Source organism: Rhinolophus sinicus, chromosome 17, assembly GCF_057876585.1.
Source record: "Rhinolophus sinicus isolate RSI-liver-muscle chromosome 17, RSI-T2T, whole genome shotgun sequence".
Lineage (NCBI taxonomy): Eukaryota > Metazoa > Chordata > Mammalia > Chiroptera > Rhinolophidae > Rhinolophus > Rhinolophus sinicus.
The window spans coordinates 175319424-175342632 of record NC_142517.1 but is presented as its reverse complement, the minus strand read 5'-3'; the positions used below and the strand labels follow the sequence as shown (position 1 = coordinate 175342632).

The following is a 23209-nucleotide window of genomic DNA, read 5'->3' as shown; positions in this document are numbered from 1 at the left end:
TCTACTGATAAGTGCTTCATATGAGTTTCAAGTCTAATTACATAATTTAGTATAAACATTTTCCATATAGGATGCAAAGGAATTTAATTAAAACTCAAAATAAGTCCCTCTGTCCAGTGAACAACTATGAAGACAAAATATCTTGTTCCTGAAATTTTTTCCTGACTCTAGTACTAGCTCTAAAATAGTAGTATGTATGTGTAATAAATAACATGAAGCCAAGCATACTAATAAGAAAATATTACTTTAATATAAAAGTATCAGGAATACTACCTTAAACCCTTTTTATAAAAAAATATTTCATCTACTCTGGCTTATAAATCTTATTATGAGGCTTTATAAGGTCTCTCGCTAATAATATAATTCCTTTCTCTTTTACATACCCATCCACATCAAAATAAATTTCAATTCAAGATTATAACTGACAAATATTAAGAGTAAAAATAGACTTTCTCTATAGCATGTAGCACTTTCCAATTGTCTTCTTTTAACAGAATTAATTCTTTAAGATATTGCTTAAATAGCAAAAAAGTGGAGAGGAGGGAGAACCCTGCTGCTAGGCTAACCAATTTCGATTTAAATAAAACAACGTTTAATATCTACGCACTATCGGTCCAGGATCCAGGATGAAAATTACAATTTGTTTACACTCATTCATCATCAGGAAAGATAGGAGGTCATTAACAATTAAACTAAATTTTATTCAAATCAGTGAATCTCATTTTATCTCTCTTAAAAAAAAAATTACATAATAATCTAAAGAATTTCACTTACCCTTTGATCACCACCTTCTCTTCGAGGATCAAGTTTTTTTGCAAAGTGTCTTAAGTTATCATAGTTATGGAAATTACACAGAGAAACAAGATCCTGTAAATAAACAGAACAGGTATTAGAAATTGGTTGTTTTTTAATAATTTAACAAACTATATTAATACGTCCAACTTAATTACTATCTCATTCAAAGCACCACTGCATGTTAATAAAGCAGTACAATGCATCCAGACGACTGATATTAAAATAAGAAGATACAGATACAAATTTTGAGATCACTGCTTATTAACATGACTGTAGGACTCAGTATTAACAGACTGCTTATTAACAGACTGTAGGACTATTTAATTTTCATTTCCTATAAAATGGACATTATAGTAACATGCCACATGAAAGAATTCTTTCAAATAGTCATTAAAAAATATATATATATATAAATATTCTGGTTACAATCTTTATAATCTATAAGCAATCCAATGTTTTTCTCTAGTTTTATAGACTATAAAAACTGAAAAATCAGAATTTTAATTAAAGTCTGCAGAAAAAAATTACAATACTCAATGCAGACTCTGGAAAGTATTAAATGTAAACAAACCAGAAGTTGAAATATTAGCAAGAGTTGGGTAACAACAAAAAATACTGCTCAAGGGTAGTAACAATTTTAACTTAAGTGTTTATTTCCTCAAAAAAAAAAAAAAGACTTTTAAAGGTAGTTTATAGATATTCAATCATGCAGATTAAAGATGATATAATAAACTATAATCTTAATTTATGTTGAGCTTCAAATTACTTCTCCAAGTTTAATATCTTTTGCTGGGGCTTTAGGAAACTGAAAACTAATTACAACCATGAAAATTAAAATATAAGCATCAAACACATGTAATTTTCTGTGAGAATAATGAGAGCTGTCTTGTAGAAGTAATCTGAAGTCCTCTATGAGTACTTCCATGGCTACCTTGTAACTGGCAGACAGGCAGGCAGAGTGCCAGCAATCAATGAACTATGAAAATGAGTAATAAAAGTAGAATCATCGGATGGCTCAACTTATATGACCATTATTTTCATTAAGAAAACATGCTTACATGACAGAAGTGAATTCCCTTAACACTGTTGCCCATCTTGTCCAGAGGGGGAGACCAGCACATCATGCCCATGACATTGGGGACAACTAAAAGAATGCCCCCAGCAACTCCAGATTTTGCAGGAAGACCAACCTGAAAATAATTTGAAAAAGGGGACATTTGTGTTAACATTTTAAAATAAAAAAAATTATGTCTAACAATAAAGTAATTGGTTAAAAAATTATGTTATATATCTATACAGTAGAATCCCAACATTAAAAAAATTGTAGTAAGTATTTATCAACATGATTAAAATGTAGCAAACAAAAAACAGTTATACAACAGTTGGGATTTATTTAAATATAAAAAAAGTTTTGTAAGATATACTCTAAAAAATTAAAATAGATTATATCTAATCATGGGGCTATGTTTTTATTTTATTCTTTTTGACTATTTTCCTAATTGTTCTGTAATAAATGTGTATTACTTTTAAATATAAAAAATTATTTTCAAAAAATATTTTATGACTAGAAAACAATGAGAAATTATGTCTTCTTACTAGAATTTCTGTGGTATGCTGTTAGACAAATTCTGAGGAACAGTGGTCAGATGGTAATTCAAATTAACCCTCTTCAAAACATTTAAGTTTATATTATACAAAATTTGACACATGATAAGACAAAATTAATATAATTTTAACACAATCATAATGGTGTTCACTAGTGGCTTACTAACATTCAGACATCGAGTACCTCTTGCTAGAAAAGGGACTGTGGAAAGCATAAGCAAAATCTCCACTATAAGAAACGGCATAGGATAAATGATCCAGTTTTTTCAAACAAAAATAAGAAAAAAAGAGAGAGGTCAAGGGAGGAAACTACAGATTAAAGAAGAAAAATAAAGGGAGTTACAACCAATCGTAACGTATGGCCCTTATTTGCATCCCAAATCAAACAAACTATAGAATAATAATTTGTAAGACAATCCAGAAAATCTGAACATTTACTAAATATTTTGATGATATGAAAGAATAAAATTTTTTTGTCTTTTATATATAATAATGGTGCTGTGGGTTTGAGCCCTTATCATTTAGAATTAGACTGAACTATGACAAGGGCGGGGGAAGTAGGTACATACAGATGAAACAAGACTGGTCATGTATTAGTGATGCATAACATTAAATGCATCTTTATTTTTCTATTTTTAAAAAACTTCAAAAAAAATTTTCAGGGCATTTGCTTGACATAAGCAGAATGAAATAAGAAAAGTCTACATATTTCACAAATGACAAATGCACAAGAGAGCTTAAAGCAGTACATTTTTAAATTTTAACTTTAATGTACTTTAAGTCCTTTAAAACATCTATGGTTATAACCAAAAATGTTAAACATCACAATTATTCACTCTTTCTGAACTTAAGGAATTCTTGAGGTATGGTCTATAATGCTAAACAAGTAAAGAAAGTTTATACTTGTACATTGAAATACCTTAAAAATAGAAGTGATAATGTTCTATAAATAAAACTTCAAGTTCTTAAGATAAGAACATCTGGTAGACTGTTTAACCCTATTCCTTACCAATTCTGTAACAAATTAACCTTGGAAACAAGCCTCTCTTGAAAATTAATGTACAGCTTTGGAAAGCAAAGTTCAAACGGCACTTTTGAAAGAACTAGTCCAGACTAGTTTCTTGCCAGAGAATATTAAGATTAAACAATTACTTACATGGAAAGCAAACTGCCCTGAGAAATCGTACATGCCACAGGAATGCATCAAACTCAGTGTATTTCGAACTGCTTCAGGGCTCAGAACTCTTTCACCAGTAATTGGGCAGAAACCACCATTAGCCAATGTTGCAGCCATCACACTAGCTGATTCACAAGTTACTTCAATGGAGCATAGCTAAAAGAAGCAAAACTGAATTCTGAACATTTAGGCTCACGTTATTTTTAGTATTATAGTAAACTTCTAAAAGATCATATGTTTTATCTGGTATTTCATACAGATCTGAAATCTTTCTTCCAAAGGGATTATTTTAATATAACTTGTTGACATTCTACAGATTTCAATTTGAACAAAGTTCTAACCCCTTTAAGGTTTATTCTGATTTGCCCAGTTATTCAGTCTTTTAATGAGATAACTCAGATAAGACCCAGGTCCTAAGCACTAAGATTTGTAATTTTTATTACATGTGATGTTCAAAGTTGATTAAATATTAATGCTTTTTGTAGGATACACAAACATAATTATTTGTAACTCAACAGGGAAAAAGGAGCCATGATATATTTTTATGATAAGTAACACACATCAGTATTATGATAGCTAGCATCTACATGAAAAATTGCCACTTTAGAAAAAAATGATAATTGTCTGACATTTCATTTACAACAAAGTTCAAGTTCAGCATCCGCAGATGGCAACATGCAAAGGACTGAAGAAAGAAAAATCTAAGACAGTTCTAGCTTGGATGCTCTGTATGCCTAAAGCAAAACGTTATCTTTTAAACCATTTAATAACATTCAAATATTTGTTTGATACTGACTACAGGTACTGGATATACTATGATGAATAAAAAAATGCAAAGTCCAGGTACAATGAAGAATGACATTTTTGTATTTAAATATAATCATACTAATGGAAATAGTTTACTACACCATACCCAAATTTACCCATAAAACCATAACAATAAAAATGGTCTATTTTATTTTTCATTAATAGCAACCAAAACAGGGGAAAAGTAGAGGAGAAAGAGAAGGTGGGAAAGAGGAAGAGGAAGAAAAGTTTTCAACAAACTTTCCTCACTCATACTTTAAGATCTACATACACACAAAGGAGTTTGAAGACAGCAAGAAGGAAAACTAATTAACTACAGTGAACTAGAAAACTGGGAGCCACTTTTTGACTGACTTTCACTTTGCCTATTTATATTAAAACCTCTTCTCAATTTCCCCAAAACGACAGAATCTACTTATTACCGTATGTTGACCCAGATAGCAAAGACCCATAGAAAGTTGATTTAATCATGAAAAGCTTTCAAGAAATGATTTAAATTCCAATGATCATTTCCTAATTTATGCTTAGTATTAACTGGAATCGTTAGTCATAAGGTGATATACTCCTAATTTGACGAATCCCTATTTAATAGTACTTTTTCGATACCCTGACGAATGTTTGATTAGATGCAACCCTTCTACAAAAAAATAAGGAAGGCTTCTAGGCCTGTCTCTTGATTTTTGCACTGAAGTGTAGAGATTTCACAGTAGGTTTAACTGCACCTAAGCTGTAATAGCCAAAGTTAAATATGTATATCAAAGGAAAAGAACATACGGAAAAAAATATGGGCTTGAGAAAAAATAAGGGCTACTGGATAAAAGTATGACATTATATTGTATATACTTTATAGTTTCAAAGAAATCCCATGTCACCTTCCATGTAATGTAGAAAGTTTGGTCAAGCATATGCTACAGAAAATAAATCTGGGGCTCAGTAACTGAAATTAGGTCACATGGCTAAAAGTGGCCTGGTTAGACCTTGATTTCCTATATTGACAGTCTGGATTCCCAATTTACAGTTCTTCACATTGGGCAGGTGACAAACTGTGACCTGAACTTCTACTGTGTTTCCTCGAAAATAAGACCTACCCCGAAAACAAGCCCCAGTTAAGTTCATCAGCCAGATGGACACTTTTAGTACGTTAGGACGATGTTCCAGAAGATGACATGAATGTATTTGAATAAATGTAGATTGTTGTACATGAAAAAATAAGACATGTATCCTAATGCAAAAATTAATGTAAGACCCGGTCTTATTTTCGGGGAAACACGGTATCAAGATCTACTTCATAACAACTTCCCTTATATATTCCTTAAGATTACTGAAAAGTTAAAGCACCTGCAAAAGTAACAACTGGCAAATGTAAGGCAAACTAGAAATTAATAATTTGTTACTATGTAGTTTCACATTACAGACCCATCAGAGGCACTAATGGTATTAAATCTGTAAGAATAAACTGAACTGGAAGTATGGGGGGAGGAGAAGGATGTCCAGGAAGACTAACTTAAATTGAGTCCCATACCACAGCAGATTATGTGAGTGGCCTCCCTCCTTCACGAATATGGAGAGAGTTGGAGTTTGAAACTCTAACTTCGAAGAAAGCCCACTATGTGACACTGCAGGAATGAACTAACAAGCTAAGAAATGCAACTTTAAAATACTGAGTATGAATCCTTTGATAAACAAATAACTTCTCCAAACAAAATTTAAAAGCTAAGAAAACAGAATTTAGTTTATAATAAGGACAAGCCAATTTCTGGAACTGTACATTATTTTTTGACACTTCTTAAACATAATGCTTTTATGGAAAAAATTTTCCCTACTACATTCTGAGTTATGACTTTTTAGGAAACACGGACATGAATTGTCTTTCATGAGGACATTTTTTCGAAAGTTAAAGGGAAATGTATTCTCTCTCTAGGGCCAAGTTTCAGCGATATCTATGTTCCGCAAAATGTGACACATCCATTTATATACATAATTTACACATTTAAAGTAAATTACCTGGAAATAGAAGTCTAATATACCAACCATGTCTGTGCCTTCTGGAAAACACTGAAAAAATAGAAAGGCAATTAAAAACATAGGAACACAGGAAAAAAATATATGCAAATAAGTAAAAGATACATGATTAAATTTAAAATGTACATAAATGTTTCATTTTAATTGAGAACAAAATAGCACATAACCTATTAAAGCCTAAAAACATGAAATAATGAAGAATAAAGCAAAATTACATCACATATAGATTTCTAGATACTAGTTTAACTGACAAAAATAGACTGATTCATAATTCATAAACCAAGGACCAGTCACTTAAAATTTAAAAATCAAGTTCAGCTGACAATAGTCAAGCTTTCTATTTTTGAGTAAATGGGTGAATCCTCAAGCAAAATTTGCACTAATATAACTAGTCAAATTTTTGAATACTGCCAGATACAAATCAACTTAATAATATTAACACTATAGGCATTAACTCAAGAGTGTTGTGAAAAAATTTCTGCACCTTAAACAGTAATAGATAGTTGCTTAAAGGCTACTGTTGATTTTTTAGCATACATCTTCACGTATTTTATTAAGAGGATAATTTGAAATAAACAAAATGTAAAAACCTTTTTTTCTTTTAAGTAATATCCTATTGCAAAATTTCGATCTCCACTTTCTCTTTCAGACTGAAACCTAGAAGAAAAAAAAATATTTTTCTGTAAAAGTGTGGTTGTTCTGTAGTTTGTTTATCAAAGTGCAGTATGAAGAACACTGACCCAATAGTCAAGACTGCCGTGTTCTAGTCCTAGTTCCACCAATAGGTTTGCTAGCTATGTGACCTCGGGCAAGTCATTTAAGTGATATTCTTTCACTGTAATTTTCTCAGCTGTGAAAGGGCTTTCTAGTTTTCTTATTTTGTGAATAAAGAAGGTAATTTTTAAATTACCAAGTACTCCACCATTAAAATATACTAAAAAATCGCAGAATCTTCTGGCTCCTTCAAAAGTACAATAAATAGTCAATTCAACTGAGGGAATCCATGGAAATTTCACTGAGGGGCGCATGAAATGGCCATTACAGCATTCACTGGATTAACAGATTTCAGAGGGAAGCCCAGGCAGTGGCAAATATCATGAAGCATGAACAAGTTATAAAAATATAAAAGACAGGATTTCATTGAAGAATAGCAAATATTCTGATGTAACTGGGAAATGGGGTTTATGTAGAAGACTGGCGAAACATCAAACTAACAAAGGAGACTGGTACCAAATTACCAAGACTGATGAATACTAAAAAATGTAATAGCTCCTAATTGCCTACAAAATAAAAGCTTGAAGGCTTTCAAACAAGTTACCTTGTCAGAGCTACATTTTAGAAAGAGCTCTGACATCAGTTTGGGAAAGGGGAAAAAGGAAGGATGAGTGATGTTATGGGTGACTACTGTAATGAGAGAAACAGGAAGCCTGAACTTAGATAGTGGTGATAGGAAGGGAAGGAGAAATATGATCACACATGAGAGCAGTTGGGCAAGTCTTCAGACTTGATGGAAAAGAAGAGAAACTGTGAAGTCCGTTACAAAACCTAGATTTCTAACAAAGTCTAAAGAAAGAATGGTGATATCAACTGACACAGGAATCCCTAGAGCAAAGAGCAGTTTGGGAATAAAGAGAATGAGTTTCGATTTAGACAGATTTAATTCCATAAATTTGGATATATATTTGAGAGCTCAACCTACAAGTGTCCAGAAAGCTGCTGGGGGAAAAAAAAAAAGGAACTGTGGGTGACACTCTTTGTATTATTGAACAGTCCCTTATAACTATATACATTTTAATATTTCCATGGTCAGAAAAATTATGTTGGATATGGAAAAGTTCTTGGAAATGAACATGTCAACTTGCCATGCTTTTTAAAAATACGTCAACATGTATAGATAAAGGACTAACTACTGAGCAATTGTCAGTGCCTAGCATATAGTATTCTGTTCATCAAACACTATGATCAAGAGCCTGTTATCTGCCAGATAACAGGAATACAGAAATGAATTCTTCTGGAAGACAGTCTATGCAGGTCAGAGTCTCATGGTGATAATGGGGCAGAGAGAGATATAGAATAAGTTCAATAAAATATGGTAATATAAGAGCACAGAAGAGGGGCAAGATGAGACTAATGAAAAACTTCCCCGGGGAAAAATACTTAAGCTAATGAATAAAAGTTGATAAAGCAGACAACCTAAAAATTTTTGCCTGCTGAAACATGAAATATGAAGCATCACAGTTAGTATTCATGCCAAAACTGCTTAAGCTTTATCTACTCACATGGAAACAAACAGACCTATTCAAAAATAGGGAATATCCACTACAGCCCATGGACCAGATCCAACCTGCTGCTTGTTTTATAAATAAGGTTTTTGGAACACAGCCTCATATTGTCTATGGCTATGTTCCTATTAAAACAGTAGAACTAAGTAGTTGTAAAAGAGACCACAAGTCTAAAATATTTATTATCTGGTCCCTCACAGAAAAAGTGAGTTAATTCCTGCTCTATAAAACAACTAGTTGGTACTCTTCAAAAAAAGCCATTTAATAAAAATTTTAAAAGCAAGGGTCTAGGGGAGGGGTACTTCTATTTTTAAAAGACAAAAGAGATATACCAAATGGAATGCATGAACTTTTAGTTCCTAGACAAAAAAAAAAAGGCTATAAAAGGCATTCAGGGGACAGTTGGGGACATTTACATATTGATTAATATGACACTAATGCTTATGTTCCTAAGAGTGTTGATGGTATTGTGGATATGTAGGAGAATGCCCTTTTCTTAGGACACATGTGCTGAGTTATTTAAGAGTGAAGTATCATGATGTCTATGATTTAATTTCAAATAGTTCAGGAAAAAACACATCCACATACATGTATTAGGTTGGTGCAAAAGCACTTGCAATTTAAAAGGTTAAAAATAATTGCAAAAACCGCAATTACTTTTGCACCAACCTAATATTTATATATATGTACATATGTATGTAAAGATACATATATAGTTTAACTTATCTGAAGAGAGAGGTTGAGAAAAAGCAAACGAGACAAAATATTAATCCGAAAAATAAGTGAAAGATATCCAGATATCCATTGTTTGTTCTTTCAACTTTTCTATAGACTTGCAAATTTCAAAATAAAAAATTGGAGTAAAAATCAAGTTAGCCAGACAAAGAGAGATTAACAGAGGTAAGAAAGGTATTACAGACAGAAAATTAAGTGCCAGTTATTTGAGGTAAACTTGGGGTCCCTTCTAATTCTATGATTACTCATAAGTTTATTAAAACCACTTAAAGCATTTTAAGTATCCCCCCTCTAAGGTAATTTAGAAATCATTCTCCTCTAATGACCAAATTTTAAGTAATTATTTTTTCACTGAATTAAGTCCTAGGACTAACAAGGGAGAATAGATTAATTCTAAATACAATATGTGCATACATATATGGAGTAACAAAACAGTATTTAAAATAAAATTTTATAATCTAGATTTCTTTTACAAAATTAATTTAAAAAGGCCTGACTCATTATAAAAATCTAAGCCATAAATCAGACTCACGTTGCATTACTGAATCCAACATATTCATTACCAGCCATCTTATTCAAAAACTGCATCACCTATATACCAAAATTAAAAAGTAAAGTATCAGTATCAAAAAAGAAATATATAAAGATTGTGACATGAAAACTGAATTCTGTATTGTACTTACATAGTCAAATTTTTCAGCATTATTCACTCCTTGCTGCAAAGAAATGAAAAATATGTTAACATAGGCACCACTGCAGTTAGGTTTTAAGTGAATATAACATCAAAATTTCAAACTGCCATCATTATAATTAATACACTGCACATTAGTACTTTTAAATCTAGGAAATATTTTAAAAGTCATTTAATATTTACATAAACTATATACATGCTCTTTCATTAATACCCATATGTTGAGAATGGATCTGAATTATAAAGGGAATGCTTTATTTTAAGTATATCTTTACCCAACCCAAAGTTACAAAATTTTAAATACAAGTTACCCCAAATCTCCTTATCTTTCATGACAACAGATGTTCTGCTAGACTGTATGATATTTAATTACACATTTAAAAAAAACTTAAAATAAAGTTTCACCCTTAGGAAAATGAGTTATGCTGCAAAACTAATCTTTTTTAATTCTAGTATATGCAAACATTCTGGATAGATTTTACTAGTGTAGAGAATGCTCTACCTTTAATATCTCACTTGTTAGTAACAAAACTTGAACTAATATATATATATTTCATAATCTCTAAAAAATTAGCTACATTTGTGTTTAGCACTATGCCAACTGAGAATATGGAAGATGTATTGTTTCATCACTTCTATTTCTGACATGTTAGCTATTGCAAATGTCAATAGGAAAAACCTATGCAATGTAGATCAGTTCAAGTAGCCAAATGGTTTCATTTTACCTCAGCGAAGTTTACAAAGCAGTAAGTTGTAGATCTGAAATCAAACGTATTAATTGGTGATATGCACCCAAGAGAAACAATACATCTCTAATTTTAAAAACAGATTTTAAATAAAATAATTTGACAACTGAAGTTTTAAAAATGAATTTTTTAAACTTTACCCTCAAAGAAATCCCAAACATTACACGTTCAAATTTCATATGGGGCAAAAACCTGTATCAGAATATCATTTAAGTGAATAAAGCCAGATTCATTCTCCACTTTACAAGTGGATTAAGATGTGGCTGATAATCTGTGAAACTTTACAAATCAACCTATTTGAGAATGGATGTGCAATCACATATACAATCAGAGGCTGGAAAGAACACATCACTATTTCGTCAAAATTAGGTATTAACAAAGGTTAAACAAGATAAGGATAATTTCGCTATGGTCATGTTGTAATCACTATGTATTTTCTCTAAAGCATTTTGGCATATTTTAAGTTTTCTTTCCTTATAATACACCAGAAATCAAAATGTAGAAATGTAACTCCAAAGCTGTTCAATGAAAAATAATTAAAAGAAGAAATTACCAACTTCATTGAACTGTTGCAGTTGTCAAAATATTCCATAGATCCTAATGCTGTAAAATATGTAACAACATTTAAACCACAAAAACCTTTTTAACCTTTGAAAAAGCACAAAAAAAAACACCCCAAAACCACAATTTTTTTGGAAAAGGACGGCATTTGCATTGGGATGTCGTCACATGGATAATTACTGGTTATATAATTAATCAATGTAAAATAAACAAGTTATATTGAACTTTCATTCTCTGATCTAAACGGTGCCCTATAAAATACAAACTTTATTCAGCTGTCATGTTTAATAATAAAAACAAAACAACAAAAACTGTTTCAACTGTAGACTATGGTCACATTCTTGTTCTACTTTGTAGCTTACTAAAAATTCAAGTACAATCAAGTTTTGCTTCCATGCTGCTTTTAAGAAACAATTGCTATTTACCAATGTCTATCAGTATAAAAAATTTGCGTAAGCTACTTGAAATGTTCTAGGCAGATTATATTAAAAGGCAAAAGAAATACTTGAATAATTGTGTTCTCAAGAAAAGTCTCTCCAAAAGTTCCCCATTTAAATGTAAAAGCACTTGATTAATAAAATAGATTTGCCTCTGTATCTCTTGGAAAGATTTCATGTACCCCAGGGATATATGAGATCTAATAATCATTATGTCATGTTATTTTAATTTTGAAAAAATTACTGTATAAAGTTTATTTGCAAAGATGTTAGGAAAAAAACACATACAAAATAAAATAGAGTAAATGCCCACCCCCAAAAAGCAAAAACATGAACTGTAAAAAAAAAACCCATCATCATTATCCAGCAGTCGGGTGAAGTGGTAGGACGGAACAGAGGTGAAAATTAAAGATAGGAATAGGTACATGGGGGCTGGTCATACAATTCTGTTTATTTTATATGTATGCTTAAAAATTTTCATAAAAGGTTAAAGGAAAAATGTTTACGTGCTAATAATTTTTCATGTTAATTTACAAAATTGTTCCTTTAGAATATTTCTTTCCCCTTGAAATAATAATTGATTTTTAATTAGTTCATGTATCAGTGGGTATTTTCTATTATTAGAATTTTAATTCTCTTATCATTTTAAATTTTTATAGATGTATGAGTTGAGAAACCTTGCTCACAATACATGAGTAGACGGAAGGAGAAAAGGTTTTGTTGTAGGAATGTCACTCTACAGATCTATCTCATTACATACAAGTCACACAGTAATCTAGCCTCAAAAATTATGCTTAATGCTGTTATTAAAAACTAACAACTTGATTAGATCGTTTTTCCATTTTGTTGAAACCAAAGAACTGGAAACAACCTGGTATACAAGAGGACTTGTTCCCAGTCATTACAGTAATTCCCATCCTCTATATCACTGACTCCATTAATTCAAAATGTTCTCTTTTGTTGGTGCCCAAGAAGATTTTATGAAGACTGAGATTTGGAAACTGATAGTCTTAAAACTATCAATGCCCCTTTATCTCTTGGAAAAAACTTTCCATACCCACGGATACATTTATCACAGTTTTAAATTACTGTGCAACATTATTAGACACCATGTTATTCTAATCCTGAAAAAGTTACAATAAGTGTAGTAGGAAAACTTAAAAAAACAAATTGGACAAAATATATTTACCAAAATTTCTAATGCCTTCACCAAATGACTTTTAAAAAGCAAACCATGTGGCTGGTTTGAAAAGGGTAGCAATCAGGCCCTGAGATTAGAAAATGATACCTATTTATTTTTCTATAAACATACCTATCAAGTTAAAGAATTTGCATTCCTTTGAGAACTTCATGAATGCAAATTTCATAAAGAGGTGCTGAGTTTTAACCCTGGCTAATAAATTAATATAACTATATTGAAGTGCTTTTACAAACTGTTTTTATAACATACTCATGAACTGAATCATGTATTATACATTTTAACAGATGAAAATCACTGTTAACAGGGACATCTGCCAAAAATTTTAATATAAAAATGACTCATGTAAAGTCACTGCAGTAATCAGAGTTATTTTGTGTGTAATTCACTTGATTCCATTCATAAAGTATGGAGATGTAAAAGCCAATGGAAAATTAAGAGATCACAGAGGAAGAGGCATAAAGAGGCAAAAAGAAATAACTGAAAATGTTACAAAATACTCCCAGTTTAATCTTGCCACAGAAAAGACTTTAAAGCTAAATACTTGGAGGATTCTAATAGATATTACAGGTAAAAAATAATGCTCTAAATCTAGTCTTTTCATAGATTAATCCAAAAAAATAAAGTAACAGAAAAGTGAATTCCGTTGGCAATAAATGATCTACTTTCATTTAAAAGAAACCTCAAATGCATCAACTGATATAAACATGAAGTAAATAAACCAACATACTCCTTTCTTATGAATGTCACCAAGTTCAAATTATCATCCATTGCTCCTTGCTCTCCAGAGCCACAACTGCCTTAAAAATGTGGCTTACAAGCAGGTCTAACAGGTTATTGCTACATGACCAAACTGAGCATTACATACATGTTCACTAAATTTGTTGTGATTTTCGTGAAGCACGATTAAATTGTTTTTGAGAGAGGGGAAAAAAACTGATTATTTAAATTCAAAAAGACTTCTCATTTAAAGAAAAAAAAAGCTTTTTCAAATGACAAAACTTGAAATTACCACTAGAATCGAGATACGTAAACATAGAAAACAATGTAACTTACTCTTTATCTTTAAAACAAAAAAGCAGAAGTGTGGTAATTATCATGTAATATGTTGTCCTCATTTTCCCACCCTAACGCTCAAGTTATCACCAGACCTAACTTTTAAACTAAAACGAGGTGGTATTTTTACCACTGGAAAGAAAAAGTTACATAAGGATACTGCTTGCTATTTCATCCAAAATAACTGTGCTCCTTTCAATTTTTTTTTCCACTTTCCTTTAAATCAAACCACATTATCATAATCAAATAAAACAAACTGCACCACAAAGTATTCCTTTAAATATAGCAGCTACCATAGAGAAAAAGAGAGGCAGTGTAGTAGTACCTTTACGGCTTTAATTATGTGCATTTTATGTACAAAATGACATTTCTTTTTACGAAGGTATTTACCTATATAGCTTTGTTTAAAATTTTAAATATGGCGGTTTCCTATAAGTTTAGTAGTTAAGAATTTATGCAACAGGTTCCTTCTGTCCAAATCCTCCTTTTTTTTTCCACAATCTGCTAATCCTTTTGAACATTTGCTCTGCCTCTTCCCCCATTTCCTGAGGATCACCACCAAATCCTACAAGGAAAAAATATCAATACTACAAAATTATGAAATAAAGAGTCTTACTAAAGACTCTACTTTTAATTTTTTTGTGTGTGGGAAGGGGAGTAACATGAGGAAAATATTTTAATAGCACCATTAAAGTCCTGAATTTTGAAAGAAAAAAAAGAGCTTTATGGTCATCAACTAAAAGACCTAAAAAAGAGAATTCATATCTAGCAGCCATGGTAAAATAGCCACACTTCAGGTACTCAAATGCAAACTCCTCTAGAAAGAGGCCTAGTTTGTTACAGATAGTAGGCACTGACCAATGTCTAAAGAATGACTAGATGCACCACTGAAAATTAGGTGTTACTTTTAAGCCGGTACCTCTTGTATGAATTAAAATTCAGAAAATAAAATTTCTGCTTTTTGGACAACATATCTGTGCTAGGTAAAGACACAGATGCCATCAAGAGAAACAGCAAATACCTACATTAAACATGGCAGAGTGAATTACAATGAACAGCGAACAGAAAATCAGGAGATTTAGCTCAAGCCCAATTCTGCTGCTGTTAGAAGCTATCCAGTTTCAGGTTCCTCACTGCATCTATATAAAGTAAGAGGGCTGGGCTTCAAAACCCTTTTGGTTATGGTTTTATTACTTCAATTTCAATCACCAATTCATAAACATTATCTGATCATACAAATTGCAGAGATCACGTACAGACATTTGTAAGAATTTTGAATTCTTTTTTAAAGAGTCTAAGAAAAATATTTGAGACTGGGACAGTCAGTTTTATGGCAGTATATCAAGCTTACTCCTCCAAGATTTACATGAACTTCATTTAAACAAAATTTGTGAAACACCTTCTTAAAACAAAAATTCAAAGAAAGTGACCTTAAATGTGAACCATACCCCAAAGCCTCATTTCCAACTTTGCCAGTAAATTTAAAATTTTTATGAATTTAAAATCACTCATCAAATTTGTAAATACAAGATGACTCAGTTAAATTTTTGCATTGTTGGACACTGAACCACACATGTGTACATATGTTTTAATTCTGTTTCTAAGTTCTCAAATTAATGTGGTTCAATGTCTAGTTTACAGCTTCTGAATGAACACGGTAAGTGAAACTAATGAAGTGACAGCGTGGTATGACCAGACATGCATTTCAATGTGGTATATTAAACCCATGAATCATTAAACAGAACATGGTTTAACTGCATGTGTTAAGGGAGGCTTCTATTAATCATTCACATATGACTTTTCTTGAAAATACTATTGGTGTGCTATGCTAATCTTTCTCCAGTGTAAGAGTTCTTAAACTGGGATACATGGATCAGTGTCAAAGGGTCTGTGAACTCCCAAAAGTTTATATAAAATCATGTCATGTGAACATTTTTTCTGGAAAGACCAAAAAAATGTTCAGAACCATTCTAATGGTTTTCTCATCAAACATTAACACATACATTGTATTATAAAAACTTCCCTTACCTCTAATTTAAGTTACTTGCTCAAATCTAACAATTATTAATGAGACTTTCCACTCACTGCAGTATTTATTTCATTGTAAGGGCCCATTTACTTGTGTAAACCCCACAACTATAACGTGAGCTACCTGAAGGCAGGACTGTGCTTAGCACATATTCATATAATTTTCTATAATAAACAAATAGTTATTTTCACCTCATATTGACAACTTTCCTCTTATGCAAGATAGTCGTGAATATCTATTATAGATGTTACTATGGGCAAAATGAAAATTTCCATAGTTTACTAAAATTAGTACATTAAAAAATAACACTTGGCTATAATACTATATATTTCACTAGTTACAAGGATTGAGTGGGCCAATGCTTACAAAGCATTTGCCCTAAAATAACAACATATATATATATATATATATATATATATATATATATATATATATATATATATACTTAAGATAGTAGTTTTCTATTTTAAAAGCCTTTTCTCATGAACATATAAAATTCATGAAAGAGAGGATTTCTAGTATACAAATTAGATGAATTTTTATTAAATGGCTAAGAGCCCATCTCATCCTGAGTTAACGCATCTACAAAGCCATTCAGTTTTGGTTTTCTTTTTCAAGCTTGGAATAAATAGGCACAGATTTACTGAAGAAAGTACATAAATGTTCTAAACACAAATGAAATTTGAAAATAAATGAAATTTGTAATTAGAAATTAAAACTCTAAACAGTATCACACAATAGGATCATTTTCAAATACTTATTTCAAACATTAGAGCTTCCAATTATTAAGGCAAATCAGACACTAAAAAAGAAAAATCAAAACTTACAATGCAAACCAAGGCATAATATAACTTAATAATTGGAATAGGTCTTATTTATTTTAGTTACTGACTGAAGTAAAACAAATAAAACAAGTTCAAATGAAAATCATGATTACAGCTCATGAAAGTATACAGGACTTGAGAATATTCAAGGGTAAATCAATGTACTTTGTCTTAACACAAAGTACCAGAACATTTGTTCTTATATATGTTGATGACAAACATTAAACAGCAAAATGCTTTTAACTCTGAATCTGTTCATTCTAGAAGAGCCAAAGTGAAGAGGGAAAAAAGAAAAAAAATCAAAACTTTAGAAGAAAAACTTCTGTGCCTATGTCGAGACAACTTTGGGAATTTTTGCCAGATCTTCAGGTCAAGAGGAAATGTTGAAATTTACAATGAGTCATCTGTTTTTAATGTTGCCTTTGAAATTGTATCATTTATTCTGATAAATAGCCTAAACTTAAACCATAAAATTATATTTTTAACACCAAAAGAAAACTTTTTACAGTTCTACATAAATCATCCAAAATCCACTTTTATGCCTTATTAAAAAAATTTACTAGGTTAAAAGGAAATGTCAACATTTTACCTTTATTAATGAAGTCACAACAATTGCTCCAGCATTTACCATAGGATTATGTGGTTTATCTGTGAAATACAAAAGCAATACCACTATTTTATAATTTTCTGTGATGCATAGGTACTTCCCATGAATATACACCTATTTCTTTCTGTAAGCCAATGTTACAGTTCCTATTTGGGGGGAGGGGTTGTGGAGGAATGCATTTAAATCCCATATCAAACAGTAATACACTTCTAGGAAGCTGCTATAATAATTACATAGGCAAACAAAGATTCATGTACAGAAAGGCAGTGAATAGTAGTGTAAGAGCACATCCAAATTTCCTAATTCTGTCATTTACTAGCTATTTGTCCATGGGCAAGTAACTGAACTTTACTGTACCTTGATTTTCCCATCTGTAAACTAAGAGTAATAACAACACCAACACCTCAGCGAGTCATAATGCTTAAATAAATTAAAACACATGAAATGCTTAGAAAGTACCTGGCACATTCTTAAGTATAAAATAATATTACTGTTAAACATCACCTTGGAAAAAGCACATCTAATGTGAACTGTTTTATTTTTGTGTTTATGTATACACACATATAGGTATATTCAGAAGACACAAACACTAACAAGTGATGCACATAGTTATAAAAAGATTACAGGGATTTAAACTCGATTCTTTATGCTTTCTATATTTCCTGACAATGAGGATGTATTTATGTAATTTTAAAAATTACTTAAAATTTAAGTTTATCCCAAATCCTGTCTACTCCTAATTCTTACAATAAAAAGAATTTCAAATCTCACTGATCACATTTTCATTCACGATATGGCACAAAGGCCGAACAAAATTCTTAAGGCACTGGGGAAAAAAAAAAATATATATATATACATGTATGTATATTTTTCCCCCTTCTTCCACCCCCCCCCCCCCCCCCCCCGTCTCCCCACTCCAGTTCAAGCCGTTGTTTCTCAGTCTAGTTGTGTAGGACACAGCTGCCTCACCTATGCTGGTATTATAAGCCTTTCTCGCCACCCCCCACCCAGGGCTGAGGCAGTCAGTTGGCGGTGGGCAGCTCACAGCAGCTCATGGCAGCCGGCTGCTGGCCACAGCTCACAGCAGCCCGTGGCGACCTCCTGCTGCTCACGGCAGCCCACCTCCAGGGAGAGCCATTGTTCATAATCTTAACTGTAGAGGGTGCAGCTCACTGGCCCATGTGGGAATTGAACCGGTGACCTAGGCATTAGGAGCACAGTGCTCCAACCACCGGAGCCACCAGGCAGGCCCCTGAAAAGATTTATTTGAAAACATAATTCCTAAATTATCTGTTTGCAGTAGTGATTCATTTCTTTGGGAGTAAGATCTTACTTAACGTGACAACTCTAGCAGAATTCATTAAGTTATTGCTACATTATTAGCCTCCTTGAATTTTAAGCAAGTTACCTTCTTTGAGTTGAGCTATGGTTAAAAAATTCTGAGCTCTGGAAAATAGCCTGGCAGTTCTTCAAGCTGTTAGTTACCATTTGGCCCAGGAATTCCACTCTCAGGTACACAACCAAGAGAAATAAAAACATATGTGCACACAGAAATTTGTACACAGATGTTCACAGCAGCATTTATGTTAATGCTGAAAAAGTGAAAAACAACCTAAATGTCCTGTCAAGTGATGAGTAAATAAACAAAATGAGGTATTATTATCCATACAATGGAGTATTATTCAGCGATTTAAAAAAATGAAGTATTGATACATGTTATACAACATGAAAGCACCTTAAAAACATTATGCTAAGTAAAATAGGCCAGTCATAAAAGATCAAATAGTATATGACTCCATTTAGAATAGGTACATCTACAGAGACAGAAAGTAACTTACTAGTTGCCAGGGGTGGAAGAGAAATGGGTACTGACTGATAATGAGTGCAGGGTATCTTTTTGAGGTGATAAATGTATCCCAAAATTGATTACGGTGATGGTTGCACAACTCTACAAATATACTAAAAGCTATTGATTTGTACACTTTAAACAAATGAATTACATGGATGGAAGTATCTCAAAATGTGTATCTCAATAAAGCTGTTACAATTCTTTTAATTTAAAAAAATCAATAAAGACAAAAAATTGGGTAATAGTCTACCACTTTTCCTCAATATACGAGTAAGATCAACAACGTGACTTTAATAGCTATGATTTAAACATTATACATTTTGGGTTACCCATTATGACTAGTTCCAAAAGCTGAAATAAAACTTAGTATAATATGAATATTACAATCAAGATTTTGCCTATTTCAAATTATACTAAGAGAAGTTTGCTTTCTCTGAGATCACACAAAATGAGGGCAGTTGCTAACACAGAAAAATAGTATATGGCAAGAGGGAGCCAAGAAACAAAGTTTCCAATTTTATCCACTTGAAAGAAAAACCACAGGCAGACAGGAAGCAGGATATGGAGATCCAGTTGTGCTAAATTGGTTTATACTTGTATTTGTGTAGATATTCATGTATCTGTTATTTCATGTTTGTTTGACATTATCAGGTCTAACTGTAGGGCCCCACGAGGCAGCTAATGTGTGTATTCCAAATGGTACTACATAGATGTGAGCATTTAATATTTTCTAAATCATAAAATATACAGGAAACACTACATAAGCTACATTCAAGAAAATCTTTCAAAGAATACTAAAGCATTTCATGGCATGACAGAGCAATTTTCAGATGTAAGCAACTCCTCACTCACTCTGCCTTTGGCTCAAAAGCCAGACATCTGAACGCTTGGAAATACACCAGAGATATTATAACACCAGCATTTACTTCAGTATAAAACCTCAGTCTAAAACCTATGACTGTAAAAATCTACTTTTTTCCTGCTCTGCCATAAATAGGAGGGAAGAATTGAAGGGTTTAACTTAGAGATTTTAGTTAAAAAATATTTATGACAGCAGTAATGACACTGTTTAATGCCAAACATTTGCTTTGTATGATAAAATGGACATAGGTGACATCTGAAATTTATGGGCATTTTATTTATTTTTGTTTCTGAAATACTTCACCTTCAAATTCCTGTATTTGTTAATTTCTGTTCTTTAAATAACTCTCTCAAAATCAATCAATTCACCAGAACCACCTAGATTACTCTATTGTACCTTACCTAGAAAAATATTAATTCTTCTTGTAAAATGTTTAATCTTGTTAAAACAAAAATATTAATTCTTTCCATATTAAATCTTGATGTCTGTAAATTTAATAAATAAGGTATTTCTGCCATGTAATGTCCTTATTAAAAAGTTGCTACTTTATGGTAATCTCTATAAAGTCAAATGTAGCATAAGGATAGAAAGATTATGATAAAAGAAGATGTAATTGCTCTCAAAATAAATAGGAAGAAAAACTTAAGAAAATAGCAGCGTTATAATTTCTTTAAAAAATTAAATAATACTGACTATAAATCACATTTCATTTTTTATCCAGCAGAAAGAAAAAATATAGAAGTATATTTCTCCCAATCATTACTGCAACCCCTGAATTCCTTCACTCTTCCTTTTTGCATTTCTACCTCAACTCATCACACAATGAGGAACCTAGCACATGCCTAAAAGATTGAAAAATGGAAATCAATCCTTAGGTTGGTTTTTAGATTTAAAACACCAATTACTAGGAGATCAAAAATACTAACTACTTTTGTCCTCCTCTTTCTTTTTGGATTCCTATAAATTAATAAGATTGTTAGTTGTCCAACTATTTAACCCAAGATGTTTCTTTCAAATATTAAATGTTATGAAACAAAAAACAAATACACTATCTCAACCAACGCCACCATTAAAGTTATTATGGAAGTTTTCAAAGATACACAATATATAATATACAAAAGTAACAAGAATGGAATATAAAAACCCATGTATCCATCATTTAGCTCTGATTACCAACATATAATAATAATCACACCCAGCACTCCCAGCTACACTCCACTGCATTATTTTAAAGGAAATTCCAGACACTGTAAGATTTTACTACAAGATAATTCCGTATAGGTGGTTATAAAGTGAAAAATCTTACTCCCTGCCCCCACCTGCTTATCCCACTTTCCAGTGGTATGAGATGCCTAAAACAATCATTTTAAAAAGTAGGTGATTTAACCATCTCTATGGGTTTCACAGAATTCTGTGAAAAACGAAAGTACAAATGCTTTTAATTCTCTTCAAAAAAATGAAAATAACTACTTAGAGTTACACAGGAAAGGTATTTCTTTTTCTGATCAACTTTTTTATGTAATCCTTACCATCTTCATTTAAAAACAGTTTGTTGAATCTTAATCCACTTGGCTCTTTCCCAACATATCGATGCACATACTCAGTTCCAAGATCATTAACAGCAATGGCATATTTCAAAGGTTTTACACAGGACTGAAGACAAAATGGAACTTTGGTATCTCCAATAGAATGCCTATTTAAAAGTAGATTTAAAAAATGATTAAGATCAACTGGAAAAAAGTAACTGAATAATTGGAGTTATGTTTTACATGTTAATTCTAATTTACAAAGTTTTTCCATAACTCAACCACAGGTTTACCTGGACATTAAAAAATAAATGTTTACTTTAAAAGGGCTAGTGCAAATAAAAGCAAAAGCTTAAAAGTACTCAGGTAATAGAATGATTCAAAATTAGGTAAGTAATGTGAAAATTTTCCTCTGAGGGTTAAGAGAGGATGGCCCTCCTTACTCCTCCTACCTGTATTCAGTGATATAAGATGACCTAGCCCTTTTAGAAACTAGTCACTACATTTTTACCCATAGCTTTAAGCATGGCTAAACCGTGGTTAATTTTTAAGTGGAGCTCAATTTAGGTTCAATACCATTCTCTGAGACCTTCTCTATAAATGCCTCATCTTGTAAACCATATCTGCTCACAATTCAGGCCCCATTAAAAGAAATGGCATTAAATATTATAAACCTGATAGAGCTGGCACTAATGGCAGTCATTATTTTCATGTAGATCAATAACAGAACAAAAAGAAAGCTTATATGTTACCAAATTGGCACATGAAGTAGAGAATAGGTTTGAAAATATAAAAATTCTCACTGACCCCATAATAGTAACGTAAGCTTCACAAGAGCAGATATCTTTGTATCGCTGAAGCATCCCAAGTGCTCCGAATAATACCCCAACAGTTATAGGAACTCATTCATTAACAATGAAACTCATTCATCGTGAAACTGAGCACTATTAATAACTACTCCTAGGCAAATTGGTTACAACAGAGATGTCAGAGGGCCACCTCACTCCTAGGTATATTATGGAAAATGAACATATACACACACACACACACACATATGTGTGAGAGTTTATATATATATATATATATATATATATATATATATATATATATATACTCACACACATACATATATATACACACATACATATATATATGGCAAAAGTATATTATTTTTCCTGTCGTATTTATAAATACTTTCTAATTCAGACTGTAACTTCAACTTGACAATCATTCTAAAACCTCACAAAAGCCTGTCATACTATTACCTTTGGATTTAAAAATACATATAATTCTAGTCCAAAGTCAACTTTTAAAATTCCCTAGATAAGAAAACTAAACTAAAAGAATCATTTCTACACCCAAATAATGTTTAAGAGAAAAACCATGTGAAGCATTAAATG

The 23209-nt window shown here is 31.7% G+C and overlaps 1 protein-coding gene across 4 annotated transcripts in view; it reads right to left on the bottom strand.

The window, feature by feature from the left end:
• Positions 1-23209, bottom strand: part of GLS (glutaminase) — a 73362-nt gene that overhangs the window by 28450 nt on the left and 21703 nt on the right. For 3 of the 4 annotated variants that reach the window (XM_019740709.3, XM_019740710.3, XM_088794696.1), the window contains exons 6-14: positions 21813-21976; positions 17555-17613; positions 10107-10139; positions 9956-10014; positions 6997-7063; positions 6389-6439; positions 3557-3733; positions 1854-1985; positions 775-867 (exon numbers count right to left, since the gene is read on the bottom strand). In XM_019740709.3, the coding sequence (XP_019596268.3) occupies positions 775-867; positions 1854-1985; positions 3557-3733; positions 6389-6439; positions 6997-7063; positions 9956-10014; positions 10107-10139; positions 17555-17613; positions 21813-21976 (835 nt within the window). Of the gene's footprint in view, positions 1-774; positions 868-1853; positions 1986-3556; positions 3734-6388; positions 6440-6996; positions 7064-9955; positions 10015-10106; positions 10140-10839; positions 10863-17554; positions 17614-21812; positions 21977-23209 lie in introns of those variants that run through there. The other variant, XM_088794697.1, reaches the window with a different exon arrangement.